The sequence below is a fragment of the Lycium barbarum genome, chromosome 5 (genome assembly GCF_019175385.1).
Source record: "Lycium barbarum isolate Lr01 chromosome 5, ASM1917538v2, whole genome shotgun sequence".
NCBI classification, from domain to species: Eukaryota; Viridiplantae; Streptophyta; class Magnoliopsida; order Solanales; family Solanaceae; genus Lycium; species Lycium barbarum.
Window position 1 is genome coordinate 143,095,304 of NC_083341.1, and position 25,023 is coordinate 143,120,326.

At 34.4% G+C, this 25,023-nt stretch overlaps 4 protein-coding genes across 14 annotated transcripts; 2 read left to right on the plus strand and 2 right to left on the minus strand.

The window, feature by feature from the left end:
- Nucleotides 1–1,690: 1,690 nt before the first annotated feature.
- Nucleotides 1,691–8,036, plus strand: LOC132642067 (RNA-binding KH domain-containing protein RCF3-like). Of its 6 annotated transcripts, XR_009583046.1 has the most exons (9): nt 1,691–1,864; nt 2,701–3,304; nt 4,880–5,269; nt 5,368–5,622; nt 5,781–6,038; nt 6,220–6,284; nt 6,378–6,453; nt 7,496–7,536; nt 7,631–8,036. XR_009583046.1 is itself a non-coding variant. In XM_060359328.1 (8 exons), the coding sequence occupies exons 2-7, from the start codon at nt 2,726–2,728 to the stop codon at nt 6,424–6,426; spliced, it is 1,596 nt and encodes a 531-aa protein (XP_060215311.1). In that variant the 5' UTR covers nt 1,691–1,864; nt 2,701–2,725; the 3' UTR covers nt 6,427–6,453; nt 7,496–8,036. The 6 variants fall into 6 exon arrangements, 5 of the variants coding, with proteins under 5 accessions (XP_060215311.1, XP_060215310.1, XP_060215309.1 ...); XM_060359328.1 differs by having other exon boundaries at nt 7,496–8,036; XM_060359327.1 differs by lacking the exons at nt 7,496–7,536; nt 7,631–8,036 and adding an exon at nt 6,625–6,927 and having other exon boundaries at nt 1,692–1,864; nt 2,690–3,304.
- A 1,013-nt stretch (nt 8,037–9,049) lies between these two features.
- LOC132642068 (uncharacterized) lies at nt 9,050–12,559 on the minus strand. 5 transcript variants are annotated; one of them, XM_060359333.1, is made up of 7 exons: nt 12,409–12,559; nt 10,828–10,986; nt 10,376–10,438; nt 10,218–10,265; nt 10,055–10,108; nt 9,588–9,651; nt 9,050–9,494 (listed from the first exon to the last, which is right to left on the minus strand). In XM_060359333.1, the coding sequence occupies exons 2-7, from the start codon at nt 10,969–10,971 to the stop codon at nt 9,418–9,420; spliced, it is 450 nt and encodes a 149-aa protein (XP_060215316.1). In that variant the 5' UTR covers nt 10,972–10,986; nt 12,409–12,559; the 3' UTR covers nt 9,050–9,417. The 5 variants fall into 5 exon arrangements, with proteins under 5 accessions (XP_060215316.1, XP_060215315.1, XP_060215317.1 ...); XM_060359332.1 differs by having other exon boundaries at nt 10,828–11,000; nt 12,409–12,550; XM_060359334.1 differs by having other exon boundaries at nt 9,050–9,491; nt 10,828–11,000; nt 12,409–12,547.
- A 3,626-nt stretch (nt 12,560–16,185) lies between these two features.
- LOC132642071 (casparian strip membrane protein 2) lies at nt 16,186–17,774 on the plus strand. Its single transcript, XM_060359339.1, has 3 exons — nt 16,186–16,579; nt 16,675–16,798; nt 17,256–17,774. Exons 1-3 carry the CDS (start codon nt 16,365–16,367, stop codon nt 17,469–17,471), a joined length of 555 nt encoding a protein of 184 aa, XP_060215322.1. The 5' UTR covers nt 16,186–16,364; the 3' UTR covers nt 17,472–17,774.
- Nucleotides 17,775–17,904: 130 nt separating this feature from the next.
- Nucleotides 17,905–18,897, minus strand: LOC132642069 (photosynthetic NDH subunit of lumenal location 2, chloroplastic). Of its 2 annotated transcripts, XM_060359338.1 has the most exons (3): nt 18,466–18,897; nt 18,330–18,396; nt 17,905–18,244 (listed from the first exon to the last, which is right to left on the minus strand). In XM_060359338.1, exons 1-3 carry the CDS (start codon nt 18,810–18,812, stop codon nt 18,146–18,148), a joined length of 513 nt encoding a protein of 170 aa, XP_060215321.1. In that variant the 5' UTR covers nt 18,813–18,897; the 3' UTR covers nt 17,905–18,145. The 2 variants fall into 2 exon arrangements, with proteins under 2 accessions (XP_060215321.1, XP_060215320.1); XM_060359337.1 differs by having other exon boundaries at nt 18,330–18,893.
- Between the last annotated feature and the right edge of the window lie 6,126 nt (nt 18,898–25,023).

The window sequence follows — 25,023 nt, forward strand, 5'->3', positions numbered from 1 at the left end:
TTTCGACAAAGCTAAAAGGAAGCTCATAAACTATTATCATACGACATAAAGCCTTCTTACACTCTTCTTGGTCAAATTTCCAAAAGACAACAGCTACATCACCTTGACTACCCCCCCGGAATAGATTTAAAGCCTATGGTTGATTGTTTTTTATCAACAAGAGGAGTAGGAAGTTTAGGACATGTCAACAAATAAGCAAGAAGAGTCGACGTACCATCTCTTGACTTAAAATAGTACACCTTATAGCAATGGCTACATTTTGCTTTCGTACCTTCGGAAGTTTCAACTTCTGTAAAATGATCCCAAGCAACATACCTTTTTCTTTTTTTTTTAGCACTAGTTGACTGAGTTATCTCAGCATGACTTGCTGCATTTGAAGCCTCACTTTCACCTATCACCTTATCACTTTGTTCAACCATGCTACGAGTTTAAGACTTTGAGTCCCTGTGATAAGAAAAAACAATTCAATAAACAACCAAAATTAGAACAGGCAAAATATGATCGGCACAACAAATAGTAACGGAAAATACACATAGCACAGGAAATAGAGAATTTGTTAATCCAAATACAACACAGACACACTATGGTAGTGGAAGCAAAACTGAAAATAGAAACATAGCAAAAAATGCAACACCTTTACATCACAGGGTTGGAAATAGATGAACAGATAGTCAAGCCAAATGAAACTCTTGCAAAAATAAATCGATCACACAAGACCTTGCAGTTCATGTATTGAGCCAGATAAATTGATCACACAAAACCTTGCAGTTCATGTATTGAGCCAAATAAATCGATTTGTAGTTTTTGATTTTATTGAGCTTCAATTTTACTTTATTCTAGAAATTGTTCAATTATCTGAGATTGCTTGTTCACGTATACTACTGCTTCAAATATGGTAGTGCTAGAAACTGAATGTGGATTATGCTCTAAAAGAACTCTCTTAAAGGCATCTTACTTTATTTTGTGGATGCTTAATCAACTGTGATTGCAACTTATCAGTATTTTTCCTTTTCTGGACTATGTTGTTGTATCAAGCATATTTGAACTTACAATTAAGTTGAAGAAAACTTGAATACAAGTACTTGATGAAATCGAACAGTGGGGTGAACTTGAAGTTGCTAATCCTAGGAAATATGTGTCTTTATGGAGTATTGACTAGGGAGAATTCTAAAAGTTGCAAAATAGAAAAAATCGTATAGATCAGAAGGAAAAAACCCATTACAATCATAAGCGGAAAAAAAAAAAACTCGAAATTTACCTTGCAGAAGCAGAACAATACTTTTGTCTTGCGTGTAGTAGCAGTTGCTGAGTTGCTGTGGTTTACCCTTGAGGTAAATTAGGGTTATTTTCTAAGAATTAATTAAGTGAATACACTTACTGCCTTATTAAACTAAATGGGCTTGGCCTGCCGAGGCTTATCTTTAGGTTTACAAATTATAATTACCATACATATTTTATATGTTTAGGAGTAAAAATATAATAAATTCTTAACAGGTTAACGGTTTACCCAATAAGAAATTGAGTAATCCGTCCCCGCACCGATAAGTCGTTAAATATAAAATTTAAATTCATTCCCCATCCGCTAATCCGATAACCCAATACCAATAAGCCAATAAACTGATTTTACGGTTGGGTTATCGGTAGCGGTTGGTTACAAAACTTCAATAAGACCATAGTAAGATCATATGTTATAAGGCTAGAGGCTGTTGGATATTTCAGTAATTGACATTTCTTTACATGCAAACCCTAAAAACCTTCTATATTTGGCAAAGATTTGGGTGATATTTTCTGCAGTGTCTTTGGTGCTTTATAGATCACAACGAATTCAGTAGTACCCAAAGAATTCTTCTTCCCCAAGAACACTGTAATTTATACTTTCTTTAGCTCTTTACATTTTTGGTGCTTATAAACTCTTTGTGCTTTTTTCTATCCAATTAACAAGATCAATTATTTACCATGTTCTTTAATCTTGCCCTTGAGTGCATTTCATTTGTGCCCTTTCTAATTGTTAAATTTTATTGAATTTCTGTATGGAAGTTAAAAGTTTTCTTTTTCTTTTTTCTTTTTCTGGATAAGTGTAAAAAGGAGATGGAGTTTTTGGGTGAATGAAAATTGCTTCTGGTTTGGGTTTTCTTGTAAAGCTGGTTACTTTAAAGGAAATTATGGAGTGTTAGAGACTTTATTCCAATAAATAGGGTATTCAATTTCAATCATGAATTTTCTATATGGGTTCATAGAGTTTTTCAAGAAAAAGTGTAAATGTGAGTGAAAATTGCTGTTGGTATGGGTTTTTTGTAAAGTTGATTGCTTTAATGGCAATTATACAGTGCTAGAGATTGTATTCAAGTAAGAGGGTCTTTAATCTTGAGCATTTAATTTTGTATGTCTGTTAACTTGCATTTTGTTACTTGGTTGATTGCAAGAGCTTCACCAATTAGGTTTTCTTGAAAATTGCTTCTTCGATTTAAGGCTGTTAGGTTGATTACTTTAAAGGAAAATCTAGATTGTTAGAGAAAACGAGGCCTTCAATTTCATTATGGTTACTTGGTTCTAAGGTTATTGAGTGAAGCAATATAACTTCATTGGGAAATTAGCATTGCATGTAATGTAATTTGCACCTCATGACATTCTATGTAATATCACTTCATGAGTTGTTAGTTTGTTTCTGATCAAAGTTGATACAGAATAGTTGGTTTGTAGGGTGACAAATTCAGCTCATCTTGGCATGGCAGGACAGAGGAATAACTTTGGGAAGAGAATGCAATCTGAATCCGACCACCCGAGGAATGATGGAAGTAAGAGAAGGAATCCAACTGATGAAAAGGAATCAAATTCCCTTGGACCAGAGGATACTGTTTTTCGTTATCTGTGCCCCACGGGAAAAATTGGAAGTATCATTGGAGTTGGTGGGGACATTGCAAAACAATTGAGGACAGAAACTAATTCAAAGATTAGGATTAGTGAGACCATTCCTGGCTGCGAGGAACGTGTGGTAACTATTTATAGCACTAGTGAAGAAACTAATGTCTATGAAGAGACTGGTGACCTGATTTCACCTGCTCAAGATGCTCTATTCAAGGTGCATGACAGGGTCTTTGCTGAAGAGCTGCGTATGGATGAAGATCTGGAGGATCCTCAGCAAATTACTATAAGGATGCTTGTCCCATCAGATCAAATAGGCTGTGTAATAGGGAAAGGTGGACAAGTGATCCAGAATATACGAAGTGAAACAGGTGCACAGGTTCGGGTCTTAAGCAGTGAGCACTTGCCTCCTTGTGCTCTAAACTCCGATGAGCTTCTCCAGGTAATAGCAGGGTCCTCCTCACTACGTTTTGAGTATATTTTATGTTCGCCAAAGTTCTATGTAATCTTATAAATTTTTTGATCATTGTAAGCATATACATTATGCATGTACTGTAGACTACTGAAATATTTAGGCATGTATGGTTTGAACATTACCATTCTCAATTAAAAAAAATAAAAAAAATAGACATGTATGGTTTACTTTACTTGAAGTAATTTCATCAGAATTTTGAATGTGAGCACTTCCCTTAACTGTGGAATAGTTGAGATCCGCGCAAGCTGGCCTGGAACACTACCGTCATAAAAAAAAGGAGGTTGCTTCACAAAGTAAAGTAGGTAGCTAGAAATGAGGGTTTTAGCTTGATTAAAAAAAAAATGAGGTTTTTGGTTTTCCAGCCTTGGGTCTCTCATAATGAAGAGGTTTGTTTCTATCTAGCTGATTGCCTCACCAAGCTAGTCAACCAACTTATTATGCTATTCACACTCTCTTCCTAAAAGATCTTAGATTTCCCATTGGCCTAAGATGAATTTAAATGGGGAATATGGTCAGTGAGGATTCATATAGCCGACCTCAACTTGTTTGAGACTAAGGCATTATAGTTGTTGTTTTTCTTGTAGGCATTGTATGTCAGTGTATATGTGTGAGTTTTGGAAGACCTTTAGGGGTCGTTTGGTTTAAGGACTCATTAGTCCCGGGATTATAATCCCGGGACTAATTTATTCCATCTATTGGGATTATTTTATACCATCTAAAAGATGGTATAAAATAATCCCAGTATAAGTGGCTTAAGAAGGTATAAGCTGGGTTATCCCAACACTAATTTTTATACCATGTTTGGTACACGGTATAAATTTATCCCAGCACTAATTTATACCTTATACCAAACATGGTATAAAAATTAGTGTTGGGATAACCCAGCTTATACCTTAAACCAAACGACCCCTTAGTTTTTAGAGAATCCTAACTACCTTAAAGGATCATTATATTGGAGTAAAATGAGTCCATAGAGCGGAATGGTAATGAAGGATTCATGCACTGACTTACTAGTTCGAGATTGAGGGGTAGTTGATGATTGGTATGAAGTACAACGGGGGTGAGCAGAGACTTAAACATGATTTGCTTGGTTCTTTTTCTGAGAAGGTAAAGTACATTTTAATAAACTAGCACAAAGGATGTGCTGTTACATCAAAAAATTGTTTGTAAAAATCAAAAGACATAAAAAGTGTGCCCCATCTAACCCCTGCAGGGCTGCTAACAAGATTGGTTTGGTTCTTTAAAAGCAGTTCTGTTATCTGTTAGCCATACCCATTTTTTAGGGCATCCATACGTGAAACTTGATGGTACTGAAAACACTGACACGGAATATTGACAGAAATGGACTTAGAATCAATTGTTGAGTGAGTTGAGTGAGCAACTGTATATATATATATATATATATATATATATATATATATATATATATATATATATATATATAGTATATATTTGCAAATGTCAGCCTATGCTCTCATTTACTTATTTCTGGTTATGCAAATATGTAAATGATGTGCTAAGAGATTCTTCGTTTATTTTCAGGTAACCGGTGAAGGTCCAGTTGTTAAGAAAGCACTTTATCAAGTAGCAGCGCGTCTCCATGATAATCCATCACGGTCCCAACATCAATTGCTGTCGTCACCCAGCATATATAGGTCTGGTGCTGGACTTGCTATCCCTCATGCTGGTCCCCAAGTAATGGGTACGACATCTTTGATGGGTCCTTATGGGAGAATTGATGGTAGAAGTCGATCTACTTCTGTAAAAGACTTTGCAGTTCGTTTGGTTTGTCCAACTGAAAATGTAGGCGCTGTAATTGGCAAAGGTGGAAGCATTATCAAACAGCTAAGACAGGAATCAGGTGCAGGTATTAAAGTCGATAGTGCTGCAGCTGAAGGAGATGATTGCGTTATATTTGTATCTGCAAAGGAGGTGAGCAACAGTTTCTTGGTTATTGAATTGATCATTTGATTGCTAGGACTGAGAATGCCTCTCCGTAGCGTTTGTTTCTTATCCAATTGTGATCTCAGGCATATGAAGATCAATCGCCTACAATCGATGCAACAATGCGTTTGCAACCAAGAAGTAGTGAGAAAACTGAAAAAGAATCTGGTGATGCTGTCCTGACGACTCGCCTGCTTGTACCTAGTTCACGAGTTGGATGCCTTATTGGTAAAGGTGGTTCCATTATCAATGAGATGCGAAATACCACAAGGGCAAGCATCCGCATCCTTTCGAAGGAAAATCTTCCCAAAGTGGCATCTGAAGATGACGAGATGGTGCAGGTAAACAGGTTTTGTATTTTTTTCCTTGTGTAATATTGTCTCACTTGTTTTGTTTACCGCTGAGGAGTTCTTTGTAGGTTGGGGTTGTGATGTTTGGGGTTTTGGTGTAGTCCCTACAAGAAATTCTTATGTCATGTTATTGTGTTTTTCTCCTTCAGATTACTGGAGATGCTAATGTTGCTGGCAATGCGTTATTGCAAGTACTTATGCGGTTGAGGGCCAATACATTTGAGATGGAAGGAGCTTTTGCTGCATTTTCTCCTGGCCTTTCTTACGTCCCAATGCCTGCAAACACGCTAGATGGTTCAAGATATGCAAATCGTGATAATAGATCGCGCCGGCATGGTTATTCATCTTATTCAGGTGGACATGATTACAATGATTTGCCTTCAACTGAAAGTTATGGCGGTTCACAGGTAATGCTCAGTGTTCATCTTTTAGAAGTTAGTTTGATTGACGTTATCTCATTTTTACAGGTAAAACTCAAGTTATCTTGTTCTGTTGTTCCTATTCTAATCAATGATCTTCTAATTTGCTGCTATGTTTGTATAGCAAACCAAATATGTTTGTAATAGTAGATCTGAATTCATTTTTCAGGTTGGTGGTGGAGGTAGTTATGCACCATATGGCGCGTATTCTTCTGGGCGATCTAGTAGTGCAGGGTAAAGCATTATTTGACGACATGCTTTGACATTCAGACTATCTTTCACTTACTATGAAAAGGTTTTGTTATTTACTTGTTCAAATTTTTCCAGGGTTTCCAGCCATAACCCTCCTGCATATGGGAAATCCTATGGCTACTAGGGTGTAGAGGGTTGTTAGCAGCCGGAGGTACAGAATTTTTGCCTTATTTTTTGTCTTGTACATAATCAATGGGCTTCTGTATTCTGTACTTCAGTTTAGCCCCAAACACATCTACCTAACTTTGACTAGCCTGAAGCCTGTGTTGTGTCTCTAATGCTCTTTCTTTTACTTTGCCTTTTCACACTTGCCTCTAAACAGCTATCATCTCCGATGCCTGATTCCAGCCCATTGCCCCTTTTGACGATGCCTCCAGCCTAAGAACAGACGACCAGACGAACAAGATAGAGAAACTTGTGGCCATCCTTGCCCTAGTATTTCTGTTTCTTAGGTTTACCAGCATAGATATTGTAATGAAACAACGCGTGTACCCAATAATACCTCTGCGTTAGTGGATTTGTGTAGCAGACTAAGTCATGACGGTGGTGGTTCTTTATTTTTTATTTTGTTTTTTTGTGTTCTGTAAAACTTTTGTGACGTAGTGGTATCACTTTCTCTGTTTTACTGTTGACCAGTATTGCTACAGGATTCAACATTCTGTCGTTTTCTCTTGCATCGAATTTTTCATGTTTTCTTGACAGCTTTCCAGTTATTGAACGAAAATTCAAGAAAGTTAGGCTTCCACATTTCAGGAGGTAAAAATGTAATCAGCTCATACTTATCAATCCCTTAGCCACTTTTGCTTGTAGTAATCTATAGTTTGGCATGATTCCCACTGTTGCTCAAACGTATCTCAAAGCTTTTAAGAGATCAAGAAATTGTTAATTATGATCAAAATTCACATTAATAGATGTTATGGTATATCCTAACAAAGGCAGAATTCTCCCGAAGCCATGTTAATTTTCTTCTCTTGCCTCTCTGGGGTAAAACCGTGAAAGGTACTTGAGATTGATAATTGCTTTTCAGAATGTTGAGTAGACCTGAATATGCTTTCAGAGCTTTGCTATCATGTACTATGTGGTAAATCTGCCGTGTCTTTATCTTGTCAATATTCGTGCTCCTTGGGCCTTAAGGAAATGATGGTGTTGGTCACTGCTTGATGTCTGATTATTTTATGTCATAAATTATGCAGGATTGATAGATAATTTAGTTCTTGTGATAAATTCCTATAAGGTAAGTATTTTTCTCTCTTGCAACTGTTAAACTTTAATCCCGGGCAGATTTATGATTTTAGTAGAAACATAGATACAATTGTCAAATATTTCAGGAGGAAAGAAAGCCAGCGTGATCGTGTTTAGTCAGTTAGCGTCATTCTTGTACTAGCAAGAAGCCTTAGTCCATTTCTGCAAAGGAATATTTCTTTTGATGAAGGAATGAAGCGTTTTGATTAGAGCAGTTCTACGAAGACGTATCACATGTATTGCCAACTGTCTTTTGCCCTTTGGAGAGGGCTTCATGATTCTTACAGTAGAATTACTGGGATTCCATGTCTACAAATGTATTCTTTCGTTAATTATTACTTTCTCTTTGAGCATGGATTAGTGTGGAGAAAAAAGCAAGGTTTTATTGTATTACACAGATTTGCTTGTTCTCTTAGCTCTGCGCTGCTTAGTGAGAGTTATGCACTGTACATTCAAAGCTGATCCGATTTCTTATATTGTGTTTGGAATCAATGCCTGTGAGTCTTTTCTTTTCATCTTCAAAATTTTCTTTTGTGTGTATACCTACTTTGCCCTTTCTTATTCCTCAATGAAAATACATAAATATGATGGGTTATGTTCGGCTGAAGGTGAGAGACACGGATGCTAGATTCCTCCATTAACCATGGTACCAGGGAAGGATATAGGTTTAAAGTATTTGTTTATAGCTTATACAAATGTATAAATTGAAAGGCAGAGCATAATTGCCCTTTGAGTGTGGCCGTTGTATGGTCCATTTAAAGCATTCTTCTAAGAATTTTATTTGATTTTAAGAGTAAATACCCACACCTTTTAGTTATTAGGTATTATGTCATTACTAAGGGGATGGTTGGGAACTTGTACCTTCACATCCAACTGGAGATGGGGTTCGAGTCGAAGTAGAAAACGTTTACTCCTTTGTGGATGGATCAGTGAGCTTCAAATGGGCGATGGTTAAACCAAAAAAATAAGTATCAAATCATTAAAAAGTAAGAAAGTAGTCATAACATCATTGTCAATTCCAGTAATCTGAGCAGAGTTGAATCAATGACTGCACATTTGCCGGGGGTCTGCGTACACTCTATCCTCTCAACCTCACTTGTGGGATTACACTGGGTGTCTGCTGTTGTTAGTTGAATCAACGATTGCCTTCTAAGGGTCTGCTTCGATTGTTTAAGTACTGACTTGCTTATTTGCAGCTCTGGAAGTGAATGGCGTTTGCTAAAGTGTCTATTAATTGAATTTTCGATTCTCTGGGGATTTACGACCTCATTTAGTGTTTCTCCATTTGTTTGAACCAAGCAAATCAAAGATGACGTTGGTGTTGCAGATTTTTTATCATGTTGTCCTGTTTAACAAGCCAATAAACCTTTTTCAACTGCTAGCAACAAGGTGTTGGGTGTCGGACCTCTGGAACATAATTTCTAGTGTGTTAAGAACCAAAATCGTAGTTTGTTGGCAAAAGAAGAAGAGGGTAGCATGAGATCATAAAAAGAAGTCGAGTACAATGAACCAAAAGGGAAAGCCATTAATATTGCAAAAAAGTATACGTCTAACATTTCATTCCATGGGTCATTTAGAACTTTTACCACCAAAGAAGTATATTACATCATGATGGAATAGCACAGCCATATGGGAGATGAACAAGAAGTTGCAGGCAGTTTTCTGAATTTTATGCAAGCAAATCAACTCAGTATAGGACCACAAATCTAATCTCAGTACAAAATTTTTGCCACACGAGCATTTATTCTTTCTTTTCTTTATACCTCTATAAGTAGCTAGCATGATTTACAACACCACCTTCAATTAATTCAGCAAGAATCTTCCATGAGGCTGTTCAAGAATGTGTTGGCCCTGATGCTTCTGATTCTAAGAATTATTTATTCTCACCATCCGCTGCTGGTGTTCCACTCTGCTCATCTTGCTGGTCAAGGCGGTTGTTGCTACCATCTGCTGCCACATTTTAAACGAAAAGGAAAAAAGTCAAAGGACCAAGTTTAGCTTACACTAAGAGCACACTACAGGAAATAGCTTTTATATACATACCTTCACCAGCCTCTGTCAGAGAAGAAGCTGAGAGGCGAGTACGAAGTTGCTGGTGTGGTGTGGGCTGTTATCACAGAACACATAAGTTATAAGTAATGCAATCTTGTTCTGATAGTTCAATATAAATCAAGCGCAAGGCAACTTGGGAGCAGGGTGTGTATATGAATTGTCATTTTATTTGTTACTATTTAAAGGACAAATTCATGCAGCCATGTTTTAGTTTGAATATATATAGCAAGATAGAGCTCCTCCTACTGAAACAAATAGTCAGGAAATCAAATGCTATTCAACACATTGTTCCGTCAGGCCTGAGATCCAAAAGTTTTGGATTGAGATTAACCATTGATTTGTTTTATTCCGGCCTAAGTTAAAAAATGACAAAGGCAGAAAAATAATAATCTAAGCAAGCTATTCAGACCAACAATAGAAACTGGAAATGTGTTTCGCAGAGTAACAGGGTAATGCACCTCTAATTTTGGGCGAAGTGCCTCAGCAGGTGCTTTGGCCTTCTGTGCCCCTTGCTGCAAGATAATAAAAACGAAAAGAACATGGTAAAAGATGCTTACAAACTTCAAAATTGATCGTTAGCTAAAGATTGAATCAGCCAAAAGTTCTTCTAGAGCTGAGTACCTTTCCTAATGCCCAGTCCGCAGAATCGAAGAAAGCACGTTCATGGTCCTGGCAAATGTAAAAGAGGTTGATAGAAAATTCAATGAGGACAAGAATTGAAGTAAAACTCAAAATACAACGAGATACCAAAGAGTTGAAGTAAAAGCTAAAATAATCACCTTAGATATCAATGGAGGTTTCTTTTTCACTAATCCACCGTACTTTTTCTTCATAAGTTCCTCCTGGACATATATAGCAAGGAAAGAATTATGCCCCGAATCTCAAGGAAAAATTGGCAGAAGTACCGTTTCATATAGTTGTAGTCGATCAAATTTGAGGTCATTTTCCCTAACACGTTCATCAACCTACACTATCTTCCTCAAATACCCTTATACACTTATAGATGGATACTAGTCTTATGAATGAACTGTCATTCACATGGTTTATGGCAGAAAATGAAACAAAGTACACGGGGCAAACGAAAGACAAAGTACACATGGATTTTCAAAAAAAACTTTGAGCAAAAATGTGTTCCCTAATCCCTGTGGCTTTAACATATGCTTCATCGTTCACTAGCATCGTAAAAGCTTTGAGCAAATGGAATCAATTAGCTGCGCATGAAAATATGTACCTCCTCAGGAGATGGATCTTGGCTTTCTTCTTCTTCTGAATTCTTTGGATCTTCTGCAGGAAGGTCATCATTTACTTCACCTTTAGGAGGATCATTACCAATGTTTGGCTCCTTGCCGCTTTCATCTGAGCTTGGGTTTGACATTTTCTTTGCTTGTTTCTGCAAAAATAAAACTGATTTGGTATCACTCAAAGCTTCTTTTCCAGACCGAGAACTCTTTGCTTGAAAACATTTTAACAGATGCCATAACAAGAAAATCCAAAAAATTGGGCATCTTCCAGTAAAATATTTAAATTCTAAGTAATCTATTAGAGATAAACTGAAAGCAAAGAGTTTCAATTGATCCACATATCAGAAAATGACCTTAAACAATCTAAGGCATTGACAAGTAAATGAATATAAAATCAACAAATCATGAATCACGGCATATATAATCTTAGTTAACAAATGAAAATCCACTGCCCTGGATAACATAAAGCTCCGTATAAATTGCATAAGCGATCTAGAACACATGAATCTAAAAATCACATATTACAGAAACTGATTGAAGCCTACAAACACTTATGCACAAGTATTGATGGAGATTCAATCGACTCAGTCGACACAAAATAAACTGAAGCCTGGAAGAGTCCCTAAGAAAGAAGAAAAACTTTAGATACTCCTATTACTGTATAATGTACAGTTTATAGTTTAATAAGTGCGCCATATCATACAAAAACAGCTCATTTTACACAGTTGACCGGAATATTGAATTGCCACCAAAGCTTACAGTGACACCCATGAGAATCACCACACAAAATGTGTTCAATTCTCACTATCACCTTCCCCGATCCCCAATGTAATACTCCCCCCGATTCAATTTGTTTGTTTGGTTTTGACTTGGCACCGAGATTAAGAAAGTAAAGAAAATCTTTGAATCTCACATTCGTAAATTAAAGATATGTAGCATCTACCAAAATGACCTTTAATCTTGTGGTCTTAAACATGCCAGGAGGAAAGTTGGAATTAAGGAAAGAGGCATTCTTTTTTAAAACGGACTAAAAAGGAAAGTAAGACAAACAACTCGACACCAAGGGAGTAGAAAAATCTAAAAGAAATTGATTTGATCCCCAAAATTTGAGGGGAAATAAAACCTTATCAGTTTTTTTCTTTCTTCAAGATTTCAGTTGTGTCAGGAGCTAAGCTAATAAACATGCAAACGAAACAAAATAAGGGAAAAACTATGCTATAAATTCCCAGTTCAAGAAAACATGAATTACACGCACAGATTCAGTAATCCACATCAATTCAAGCATCAAATCAATCATCACAAGAGTATCATTTCTAAGTTTTTTACATACAAACTTAGATCAATACTAAAATCCCATTTATACCAAGAACACAATAATAGATTATCAAATGAAAAATAACAAAAAGAATCAAACTTGATAGAAAGGCACAAGAACAAGCAATTTACTATATATTCAATATTACCACCTTTAATAATAATAATAATAAAAAAAAATATAGAACACAAGGGTGCCAAGAAAATCAATTTTTTGATATATGAAAAGAATAAATAAAGAATAATAAGAAACGTACCGGATTAAATGAAATTGATGAGTTACCAGAAATATGGAACAGAAAGAAGAAAGAAGCAAATAAACTGCAAAATGGAAATTAAAAAAAAAAAAAAAAAAGGTTGCGTTTTCATTCCACAGGAGAATATGGGCCTTCTCATATTGATACATGTTTTGGGCCTGGGCCTTAATTTTGGGGCCCCAACTTTTCGCGCGATATAACTTTAGATTTCGCTCGGTATAGTTTAGATTATATATCACACAAGTTATGTCAGTAAGGGAAAAATTTTCAAACTACACATCCAACTCTACAAAACAGGACTTATGCCGAGTGGAACAAAAGTTTAGTTTTCGAAGATATATGACAGAACTTATGCCGAGAGAAGCAGATTTGGATATTTTCATTAAATGAGTAGCATGGGTAAAATTAAAGACCAGTGTGTTTGAAGGGAAATCGGTGCAAAAACTTCTTTTGCAAGTCTTTCAATTTGAAATAACTTCAGACATTCAAGAATAACTATATATATATATATATATATATATATATATATATATAGTTACAACTTTTGTCTGAAGTTGGTAGGCACATACATGGCTGAAATAAAAAAGTTATTCTCGAATATATGCTCATAACTCATTAGGTACCAAATCTCCTTATATTCTCGAAAATGGGATTAGAAACCCTGCTAACTTTTAACTAGTGACATAGAGAGAAAAGAAAAGAAAATTTTAAAAAGACTGATAAATGATAAAGTTCAATATTGGAGTATTCGCTTAAATCCGAAACTTTATGTTTGCATGAATAATAAAATAAAAAAACAGATATAAATTGAGCAATACACAAAATTAGAACTTGAAAAAAACGAAGTGCTCTCTATTAACTTGTCAAAATAAGACGTTTCAGTGTCCATTTCTATAAAGTTAGCATATTTTCTAAAGGGACAATGTATTAATTTGATACAAGTGGTTTGTTTTTATAAGAGCAACATGAAGCAACTGTGAAATAATGATTAGCTCTTAAACATATAGCTTGTTAGGTAAGGAGTCTAAATTTTTTGACTCTCATGCATCACATGCTGCTAATCCCGCGTGGCTTCATTTTCTAAATGTCATAAGATCTCCTTTCTTTGTTTAGTACATCTAATTGCACCTTTCATTTTCTTGCTCATTGCATCAATCTTGATCACATTTAGATCTAGATCTTCTATGATATTTGGAGAAGTATCAAGTAAAATGATACTTATTTTCTTACTATTATTGGAGAAGTAATTTTCTTAATTTTTAAGAAACTTATTTCGGTAAATACATATCAGCACTTGTTGTTTACCCCAAACTATATATACCAATTATTGATTAATAGGGTGATAATATATAGTATTAATTAGCCGTGATTAAGTGATAATAGTGTGTTATCCAAATGTAGTGCATCTATTGGTTTGGTCTTTTTTTTTGCGGGTAAGCTTTTACCACTTATTTCCTAAAAAAATTGTTTCAAAATATTTTGATCAACCAAACATGAAAAAATTAAAAAATGTTTCTTCCATACCGAACATACCCTTGGTCCTTAGAGTATCAATTTCTATAACAGGACCTGTGTATCGAAGATGTTGGATAATGTCTATTTCCAAGAGCAAGATGTTTATTTGTGGTAACGTTTTTTTATAAACCCTGAAATGGTTATAGGACACTGAATTTTGTCTAGTTCTCATGTTTTATACGCATATAGAGGATAGGAAATGTCCAACCCTCACTACAATTTGTTATAATGTAAAGTTTGCTTGTACTATTTCTTTTAAGTATCAGTAAAATTAACATTCAGATTTTTTTTATCTTAAACTATCTGAAAAACAAAATGGAAACACGAGTCAATAAAGTGAGCTAGAGGGAAGTCTGTTAACAAACTTAAGAGTTTAAAAGAAAACAAAGCGTTGAATATTAGTTGTAATTACTAAAGCTGAAAATTGAAAACTAAATATGAAAGCTGAATTTCGCCTCACCAGATCTGAGTGCTAAAAATTAAAATCAAGATTTCCCTTCTAGCGTCAGAATGTCATCTCATAGCGTTTCGTAAACATCCAATGTATTTTCAATTTTCTGACTGTTACAGAATGTATATAGACTCATTATTAGTAATGTACATAGCCATAGTTAAGGAGCAAATTTGTAGGGATATGTAGAACAGATTTGTAGAAATCCTTCTTTCCTTAGTTAGCACGGTGATGTACTGTATTTATATTTTGCTTATCTATTGGAATCAGATAATAACTTAACTTCAATTCGATTACATGATATCAGAGCCTATAGGCTCATCGATCTTGTTTCGATTCTGTTTCAAAGAAAAAAAAAGCGATCTCTTTTTGACTTTGTTACTGAAAGAGATTCTGGATTTTGAATCGATCACTTTGAAGTGGTCATTTTGTGTCACCTCCACCATAGCAAGAGGTGGATAAGATTTTTCGACTGGAACAGTCTTCCCCAGAGACAGGGTGTGAAGCGAGTGACCTTTACTCGCCGGCTGTACTTTCCACCTGTCCATCACGCGCCGGGCTTTGAATGGAACTCCAGTTAATTATCTGTGTAACAAGCTGGGCATGATCAATATCTATGCTCCAGCTTGAGAGGGAGTGTTACAGAATGTATATAGACTCATTATTAGTAATGTACATAGCCATAGTTAAGGAGCAGATTTGTAGGGATATGTAGGAATCCTTTTTATTACTTTCCTTAGTTAGCACCGTGATGTACTGTATTAATACTTTGCTTAGCTATTGGAATAAGATAACAACTTAACTTCAATTCGATTACACTGGCATTTTATATTACCAATATTTTAGAATATTTTGCTTTAAGTTTTAATTAACATGAATCCAAATAATTGTAAAAAAGTATGATTATTCCTCATTAAGCCCAAATAAAAGATGTACTACCATTTTACGACCAATGGTAAGTCCAGTTGATTATATGTTATGTTTATTTTTAAGGTCAATGATAAGTCCAGTTGATTTCACTTAAATCTTAAAAAGAATTTTAAATGACATTACTACACATTATATCAAGTAATCTTCAGTTGCCTTAGTCATGTTACGAGGATTCTTCAATTGCCTTGGTGTACTCGTGTTGAACGAATGTGATGAGACTTAAGAGGGCAATATTTTGCGAATCCTTCGAAATACACGAAGAGTTCACCAAAATAACTTGAGTACAGAATACTTGAAAACACATGTACCTCATATGTATACATAAACGAATCCGGGTAACATATGTAGTAGCTCAACAAATTTGTTTACGAGTGCATAAATGCCAACTAATCAAAAACAGCATGAGAAAAAAAATTGAAAAGAAAAAAAGTCTCCAACTAGAAATTAGTTAGATTTGACCTACTCCATGAACTATTTCTTTTCTTTCTTTCTCGTTTTTAATTAAATAGTCAGCCTAGTATTATCAATCATTAAACTTTCTCGTTTTCTTAATCCTATTCGTCGTCCTTGATTTTCTTGTTCAAATAAAACTTTGTGCCTAATCCAAAGAACCATTCAGGACCATAGTCATCATTATTAGTAGTATATTATCATTTGACCTAGTATATAACAAATCAATGGTCATAAGTATAGTAGGCTTACAATATATTTAAAAAGAAATAATAATTAGGACAAAGAATGTTGCAGTTTCTTGCATGATGCATTTTCTTGAAAGAATATGCTATGAAGAGCTTGTTATGGAGAAAGTAGAGCAGGTAAAAAGTATAGCAAGTTAATGCAAAACTGAACTACTTTAAGGAATATCATGTATTAAACCAGATAGTTGCACATTTCATTGATTAAAGAAGCAAAAGGAACAACTATTTACGTGTCAGCAAAACCTAATACCCACTCTAACTAGTATAAATTCGCAGTTGCACTTAAGCTCATAACAGGCTTAACATAAAAATCATAACAGTTAATTTGATTTGAGTTTCGAAGTTTGAGCTAAAAGGGAAAAATGAAGGCGGCATCAATTGAACTTGGAGAAGCATCAAAGGCTAAAGTTCATGGAGTAAACAGAGGGATCTCTGTATTTGATCTTGTTTTTCGTATCGTTGCACTTGTTGGAACCTTAGCAGGTGCAGTGGCAATGGGTACTGCAGATCAAGCACTTTCCTTTAGCACACAGGTTGTAAATTTTGAGGCTCAATATGATGATATCGACGCGTTTAAGTAAGCAAAATCCAACATGTTACATGAAATATAACTTAATTTTTGTTGATTGAAAGGTTAACTAACTCTTTTTTTTTTGTTTCTTGTGATTGAAGGTTCTTTGTCGTTGTAAATGCCATAGCTTGTGGATATCTTGCACTTACTCTCCCTATTTCCATCTTTCACATTATGAAAAGAAGAGCAGGAAACAGCAGAGTTTTGCTCATCGTTCTAGATGCGGTAACCAAACTTCTAGGAAGGAAAAAGTGTTTTTTTTATTTATAAATCGCTTATTTTAAAAAGTTAGGTGTTTGTACAAGCTTTTAGAGAAAAAATAATTGCTTTTAAGCAATAGAAGAAGTTGTTTTTCAAAAGTCAAAGAAACGGAGTTTTTCCCCGTAAGCATTTTTGGAACATTGACCAAGTATAAAGTACTGCTCTAATAATGGCAAAAGTGATTTTCAAATCCATTAGCCAAACACAAACTACTACTCTCTAAAAGTATTTTTTCGAAAAACACTTCTGACAAAAAATACTTTTCAAAATAAGCAAATTTTGGATGCTTGGCCAAACAAGCTATAAATTTCTACTATGAATGTCGCGTTTTGTCTATGAAAAAAAATCTCATATTTATACTTATTGTGCTAAGTTATGAAGTTGTGCTGATATCTTTTATACTATTGTGAAATTTTTGAAGATAATGCTGGTTTTTATCACATCTGGAGCATCTGCAGCAGCCGCGATTGTGTCTTTGGCACATAATGGGAACCCTTCAACTAATTGGTTTTCGATATGCCAACAGTATACAGATTTCTGTCAGCAGTCTGCTGGATCACTTATTGGCTCTTTCGGAGCAATGGCCATGATGGTTTTCCTTATTATTTTGTCAGCTATCGCGTTATCCAGGAGCTAAAGTGTAAACAAAAGAAACTGGCTACACCAGCAATTGCTAGCCTTTGTGTGAATTGTGGTTTGAATGGTTAATTTCATCAGTTGAATTTCAGTGTGTTTTTTCATAACATGAAACTTGTATCAAGATTGTCATTAGTTGTATCTGCTGTTTCATTTATCCCCATGAATATTCACAAATGAAAAGATTTCAAGTTTCCATTACAATGTTTTTTTTCTTCTTATAAGGATCTAGTACTTGGGAGTTGGGACCACACAAGCAGAGGCGGATCTAGAATTTAAACTCTATAGTTCGACATTTAAGGTTCTGAACATTGAACCTATTATATTTTAATATTATGGGTTCAAACCTACTATTTGTTACAGTTTTAGTGAATTTTTACACATAAAATTATGCTGGATCCTCCTCTGCATACAGGAGAACTCATCTTCAAAAATCAAGTTAACAATCCATAGTTTCATTAAGCAGAAACTGATATTTACAATATAGATTGTCTCAGAAATGGCTCTCAAAACTATGTAATCATAAGCTCTAATTTGTTTATTGAGGAAAGTCCTTTTCTGAACAAACTAATGAACGTAAATTGAGACTATTTCAACTGCTACTGTATATAATTTCAAGATTTCTTGACCACTTTGAGAAATAAGCTCTTTACATTTGATGTGCAAACTCTCACATTATGCAAGTAATGCCACCAACTCATCAATTGATTTCAGCGTCTTCTCGTAGAATACACGTGATTCGTATACCTTTGGAGTTCGAATGTAATAATCAAACTGAAAAACAAAAATGCTAATCACTCAAAGAACTATTAACAGTCAAGAAATCTTGAGATTTTCTAACAAGGAATCAGGACAGTACCTCAGCCATGTTATCAGTCAGTTCATTGGCAGTTTTAACAAAAGACTCTTTTCGACTTTCAGGCACCCTGGACAAGGCATTCTTCATATCCTGTTTAAGATAAGCCGATTTAAGACGAATGTAAAACAAGACATACCTCCATGAATTGGTCTCCAACATTTCCTTAATACTATGTAGTCCATCTGCTGTTTGACGAATTCGTGCCACTGCATCTTCAGGGGACAACCCCGGCTCGAAGAAATGTTCCCTTAAAAATGATCGAACGCCCCAATTTTCAGCCAATGCTAATGGTGTGGATTGTAGGCCTAATGCTAATGAAGTGGCTAGAAATGTTGTGACAATTTTTCTCCTACAGGATTTTTTTTTTTCATCACTAGATAAGTTTGATTGGATTTTGGGTAATGTCCTGCATTGTGTGTGATTGTTTTTGGTTATGGTGATTTTTGGATGGAACAATGTTGTAGGATTTGTGAAAGTGCTCATGTTTGTGTAACAAAGTTAAAAGAGTGTTGTTGCTTTGAAATGTAATGTCCATAGTTGAGCTTTGGGGGTAAGCATTTGAATGGATAATAATTGATTTCTTTAAATCCAAATTGGACCTTAGCTTTTGGTGACTTGGCATTTCTTTATCCTCTTTATTTTGTTTTTGAAGAGTGTCCTTTTCTTCCAACAGACTTAGTGTTGGGTCGATGTTCAAAAGGCTTATGTTGTGTAGTTATTTAGCCCATTAGGTAATAATTGACCCATTTTGGAGTTGTTAACTTTGGGCTGGCCTGTTCACTTGAAAGTAACTTCTTACTTCTTCAGATTTCTTGGGTACCAATCAAGACTGAACATTAGCCCTATTTTGTAGACGGGTTGTGACCAACCTTCTATCTCATCCACGCTTATTTAGAAAGTATGCATTTCTTGCTTTAAGTTGTTGGGTTGGATTAAACTAGCTGGTTTGGCAGGAAGATAATATCATAAAAGAAACATTCCACTTTTGGAAAGAGATCTGATTATAGATCCCTTGTATTGCATTTAGTTAACTGGAGCTTAGATAAAGCGATAGGCACAAGAGAGAGAATTGAACACTAGCCCTATTTTGTAGATGGGTTGAGACGGAATATATTCCGTCGAACAATGTTTCACTGATTTGCTGTGTCTTTCTTTAGGCATATCCTTGACGCAGCTGCCTGCAAAACCATGTTATGAATGTAGTTAGTATATTATTTTGACCTTCAAACTACACACTACAAGACTGAAAAACCATTTAAACCCTTTCAAATAGAAGATGCTAGACTTTTATGTTAGATTCAAGACCACAGTTCCTGAACTCATAAGTAGCTGTCTTCCTTGCTTTCCTCCGAAGCTCAATAATTTTCCTGCAGAAAGAGAACTAATAAAGCAATTTAGGCAGAAAGAACAGATTCTTGATTGTGCATGACTGACCCCACCAAAAATTCTAATGCCTTCTCCCAGATTAGTTGGACTAATAATTGCTTTGCAAAGCAACAACTTCAATGACATACAGAGGGCCTAGCTATTCATAGGACTTACAGAAATTGACAGATGAGAAATGAATGGACAATGCTGAGAAAATTATTAAAAACAAACCAAAATAATAACTAAACCTCTATCTCAAATAAGTTTTGAGGATCATTTAAATTCATCTTGGTAAAATATTTAAAAAATAAAAAGTACGAATTCTTTAATTTCTATATTTCTTATATATTAGCATAAGGATCTCTAATAGGGCTAAAAGACTCTTGGAAAACATACTGCCTAAAATAAACATATTAACATACTAAAATAAAGTCTCAGCTAATAAATTGATATTATTAATATAAATCTTATACCCTATCTTTCACTAAGTTCACATTGATTTCAAGAGATGGAAGATCTTTAGAGACAACTTCTCTCCATGTGATCATTTTAAATTTTATCTAGTCTCCTTTTGAAGACTCTTTACTCCTTGTTTCCAAACCTGCATACCTATATATGCACCTAAAAACGATGTTTGCACAGAACATGACTAAATTCTTAAGGCTCAAGCAACCTTATCTCATTTTATTCTTAAAGTTTGTGAAAACGTGTATATTAAAGGGGTAGTATATGTTGTGAACGGCACCGGGAAGGACGATACTGGTTGACTGAGATATATAAATGAATAGTACATGCATCTGGTCGCAATTCACAAACTGTTTGACAGCTGATTTAATTGAGAAGCCAGCTTTTGGATCCTCATGTTTTTTCAACACGTGTGTGTATGAACATCCATGACAACACTACAAAAATCAACAGAAAGTTAGTACTACTCGCATATTGTTGTGCCTCAATATTAAGTCACCAGGTTATTAAAAAATGGAATGGTCAAAAGGGGTTTTCTTTGCCCTTTTGTATAATTGGCGTGCCCAAGTGACTGTTTAGTGTGTTAACTGTTAGTCTTGTCATCACTAATCTTGATTAAGGATTTAAGTCATACGTTACTCCCTCTATTCACTTTTACTTTTCGACTATAAATTTCGCACACCACTTAGGAAATAATAATGAAATGCATATTTTACCGCGATACCCGTATTAATTGTGTGTATAGTCTTGATGGACTCCTGGAGCCTAGGGTCTATCGAAAACAACTCTCCCTACCTTCTCAAGGTAGGGATAAGGTCTGCGTACACTGTACCCTCCTCAACCCTCACCTGGTGGGATTATATAGGATATGTTGTTGTTGTTGCTGTCGTCTTAATGGACTTGGAAAATAATTTGGAATGAGTATTTAATTCTAAGGATAAAATAGAAAAAAATGTAATTTTTCTCTTAATATGCTAAAATTGACAGGTAAAAGTGAAAATATATTTTTAATATAATGGACAATTAAAACTGAACAAAGGGAATATTATTAGTATACATAATCTTTACATCATCCGCATAATTTTTAATTAAATATAACATTTTTATTCCTCAAATTTTGTGGATTACTATATCAAGAATATTGTGAAGAGTTACTTCTTTTGAAATAAACTGTTTATGTGCTATCAGTCTAGTTATATCGTGATTATATAATTCAAAGGTTCTGTAGTCTAAGTACGATGGATATAATAATGCATGAATTTATGACGTGAATAGTGATTTGGGGATTGCTATGCGATGATTAATTTTTAATAGTACACCATCGATGTTGGGAATTGTCTAATTTAAGTACATCTAATTTTTGGCTTTATGTACCATTATCTACGTTAACCTATTTCTAATTCACGTACACTTATCCGGATGGGAATAGAAATTAATCGGGATCTCAAAACAAATACTAAAAATCAAGTGAGAAAAAAAAAAAAAGGTTTAAGGCCATAGTCAATATGAACACTTCAGCGCTAAAATCTCTCAGATTATTGGAAGGAAAGTGAAAGCTAGCTGTCTTTCTTTGTTTCCTCCGATGCTCACCATCCACATGAAAATGTCATATCCCAAAGCAAAACCCACCATGTAGGAATGATATAACTTTAACCCAAAGCAAGATCAATCATTTTCATGCACAAAAGAAATTAAAAGAATTTTAGGCAGAGAGACTAGATTTTTAATTAGTTCTGCATGAATGACGACAACCCAAAAAATCTCATTTCTTCTCCCACATAGTTGGATTAATGATTAGCCTAATAGCTTCATAGTGTTATAACACCTTTACAACTATCCATAGGACTTACAGAAAATGACAGCTTAAATGAATGGACAATGATTAGAAATAAAAGGAACAGAAACCTTAGGTATGGTTATTGTATGAGCTTAACTTATGCATATATGGTTACTCTTTATAATTTTATACCATCAGATTATATTTACCTATTGGAACAGAAATAAAAGAAACAGAAACCTTAGGGATAGTTATTGTATGAGCTTAACTTATGCATATATGGTTACTCTTAATAATTTTATACCATCAGATTATATTTATCTATTGGAACAAGTAATGTATGTTATTTTTTTTTTTTTTACTACTTGGGCATAGTTTGGTTAAAACCTTTTGAAATTAAAGTTGAAAAATGTTATTTGAAAGTTGAAGTTGTGCTCTGACATGCATTTCACTTGAAAAAATTAAACTTTTATGAGGGAACAATGATATTTCACTTGTAAAACTCATCTTCATCAAAAAATTTCCAACAGTAGAACCAAACAATTTCTTAATTTTTTTTTTAAAAAAGAAGAAATTTGTATAAACAAATAAGACTTAAATCTCACTTTTTAAATATCTTTTAATATGATTGACCTTACCCTAACATCAAAAGATTTGTTTATATAATTTCTCTTACTAATTAAATAAGTTTGTCTCGTGAGAACGTGTTCAACGATAGCTGGAGGAGCAATGTTAGTGTATCGTGCACGGCATCGAAAATACGAATTTGTTGAATTAATATTTGACCAACCATTCGTGCGGTCTTAATTTACTGTTTGACAGCTGATCCAATGAGAGGGCGCCAGCGTCTGAGATTATTGTTTTGGACTTTGGTGGATACAAAATCTGGAATTAGTGAATTAAAAAATATACTTATCATTTATTGGAGTACATATTAGATTTTGGTTTTAACGCATCGAAACCTTTAAACTTGTCAGTAATTTTATTTAGACATTTAGAGTGTAATTTGTGTTGGTTGAACACCTGAATATGATAAGAAATTTTTATTTGACATTTTTTGTTCAAATTTGGAAAACAAAATTGCGTGTGCTTCAAGTGACATAAATAAATCAATCACTTAACATGTGTCATATTTTTACTTATACACATCGCCTCAATAAGCCGTATAACTTCAAGCTAGTGGCAGAGCCACGTGTACTTAAGGGTGTCAACTGACACCCCATTTGTTGGAAAACTACACTGTGTGTAGCTAGGTATTGATATCCCTTGGCTTCTTTGTGGAACTACCTCTTTATATTTTGACCCTTTAGTGAAAATTCTGACTCTGTAATTGAGGCTAATGTATATAATTAAAGAAATAATATATTAAATTTGTGGTTAACTTAACTAAATAATAGACGTTTGATAACACACAATTTTCTAAAACTCTTTCCTTCTCATTCTTGATGTATTATACATGCCAACAACACGCAAATCAACAACACGTTACCACTATTCCCATGTTGTTGTGTTCATTCACCAGGTTATATATCAGGAAAAAATGGAAAGGTCAAAAGTGAGCTTTCTTTCCCCCTTTGTACAATTGGCAATTTGGCATGCCCAAGTAAACATTATTGTGTTGGTCTTATCATAACTAAACATGATTTTTGTTGGGACGTGAGTTATGTGAACTTTAGATAAAACTGGTCAACAATATTTGAATGCTCGAATTTGAATACATATTGCACGTTCTAATTGGTCTCTTCAGCCTAAATTAAGCTACAACATGAACTCTCTTTGGGTAACATTTTCTTGAATTTTATTTGATCCTTCTTTTTCTTCCAAAAAGCTCTTCAAGCGTGACCAAGGTCAATTTTATCACTGGATCATTATCTTAAATTTATACACTCCAGTTATCTATAGTATCATAATATGAGTTGTTGTAGAAAGATCAGTATGCAGTTTTTATTCGCTTTTCATTATTTATAGTTAAGGAATATTATAGTGAAGAAAATTAGGTTGAGTTGATATATATGGATTTGACTTTGCGTCATCTTGACGAGGGCTTTGTCAACATAAATTAGTTATTCATGTATTAATTATTTCATTTTATATCGTGCATAAAATATTAATTCTTAAATTGACTCATAATTAACTTATACAATACATGTTTAGTTATGAATGATAGTAAAATGATAATACTTGGTGTGCTAATGAATTTTATACAAAATTGCTGAAAAGCTTTCAAATATGACAATAATTATGCTAGTTTTAGTACGTGAATAATTATCTTTCTAACCATCAACCAAACGACCTCTTAAGGTCCCAAATCGTCCCTAATCAAATTATGTTAAATAAAAATGAAACGGAGCTAGAGAATATTATTTTACCTTGTACGTGGTTTCATTCCAATCCACATTTTCTTTTCCTTTATATTGAGCATCCTCGTATATGCGCAAGAAAATTAAAAGTGAAAGACAAATGCAAATACCTCGTTCATTGAACTGAAAGTTTGATCTTATCCTAGAATATTTTTAAAAGGACTTTCTAGGAGAAATTTCGGCGGAACATTATTGGCCGTTAAAAATGGAAAACCAAAACGAATAGAGCAATAGCAAGTTAGCAACTAAGTTAACAAAATAGTCCGAATGTGTCACTATCGAGCTGATGGGGATATTTTAATCTTTTAGAAGGGCCATGCATGCACGGATGCACCTAACTGATTACTGATCCCCATTTGGCCACTAGATCACCACAACTTTCATTTCTTTATCAACTGTCCAAGGATTTCTTTTTCTTCTTAGTTACCCAGTGTTCGATGTATCTGTATTGACGCTCGATTAAATTTGAATTTACATTAGAAAGTCTAGCATCATTAAGGGTAATGTGTTTTTTTAACAAAGATAATTTTATATTCAGAGCTGAAACTCGAAATCTCTAATAGAGAATAAAAGAGTACTTATCGTTGTACCATGACCCTGATTGGGAAGTAGCTCATATAAGGTTTTCTAGTCACTCATTTCTTTCCTTTATGCTCTTCTTATTCCTATTATCCTTTTTTTTTTTTGGGTATAGAAAAAATAAAAGTTTTTGATTTCAGTACTC

Bases quoted from the DNA above. Each gene is read 5' to 3' on its own strand.
- LOC132642067 (XM_060359328.1), top strand. From the start codon at position 2,726: ATGGCAGGACAGAGGAATAACTTTGGGAAGAGAATGCAATCTGAATCC. The intron at 3,305-4,879 runs GTAATAGCAGGG...GTTTATTTTCAG, and splicing joins ACTCCGATGAGCTTCTCCAG to GTAACCGGTGAAGGTCCAGT. The intron at 6,285-6,377 runs GTAAAGCATTAT...AAATTTTTCCAG, and splicing joins GGGCGATCTAGTAGTGCAGG to GGTTTCCAGCCATAACCCTC.
- LOC132642068 (XM_060359333.1), bottom strand. From the start codon at position 10,971: ATGTCAAACCCAAGCTCAGATGAAAGCGGCAAGGAGCCAAACATTGGT. The intron at 10,439-10,827 runs GTACATATTTTC...ATATATGTCCAG, and splicing joins AAGATCCATCTCCTGAGGAG to GAGGAACTTATGAAGAAAAA. The intron at 9,652-10,054 runs GTGCATTACCCT...CTGTGATAACAG, and splicing joins CACTTCGCCCAAAATTAGAG to CCCACACCACACCAGCAACT.
- LOC132642071 (XM_060359339.1), top strand. From the start codon at position 16,365: ATGAAGGCGGCATCAATTGAACTTGGAGAAGCATCAAAGGCTAAAGTT. The intron at 16,580-16,674 runs GTAAGCAAAATC...TTGTGATTGAAG, and splicing joins GATGATATCGACGCGTTTAA to GTTCTTTGTCGTTGTAAATG. The intron at 16,799-17,255 runs GTAACCAAACTT...AAATTTTTGAAG, and splicing joins TGCTCATCGTTCTAGATGCG to ATAATGCTGGTTTTTATCAC.
- LOC132642069 (XM_060359337.1), bottom strand. From the start codon at position 18,812: ATGAGCACTTTCACAAATCCTACAACATTGTTCCATCCAAAAATCACC. The intron at 18,245-18,329 runs GTACTGTCCTGA...TTTGTTTTTCAG, and splicing joins TGACTGATAACATGGCTGAG to TTTGATTATTACATTCGAAC.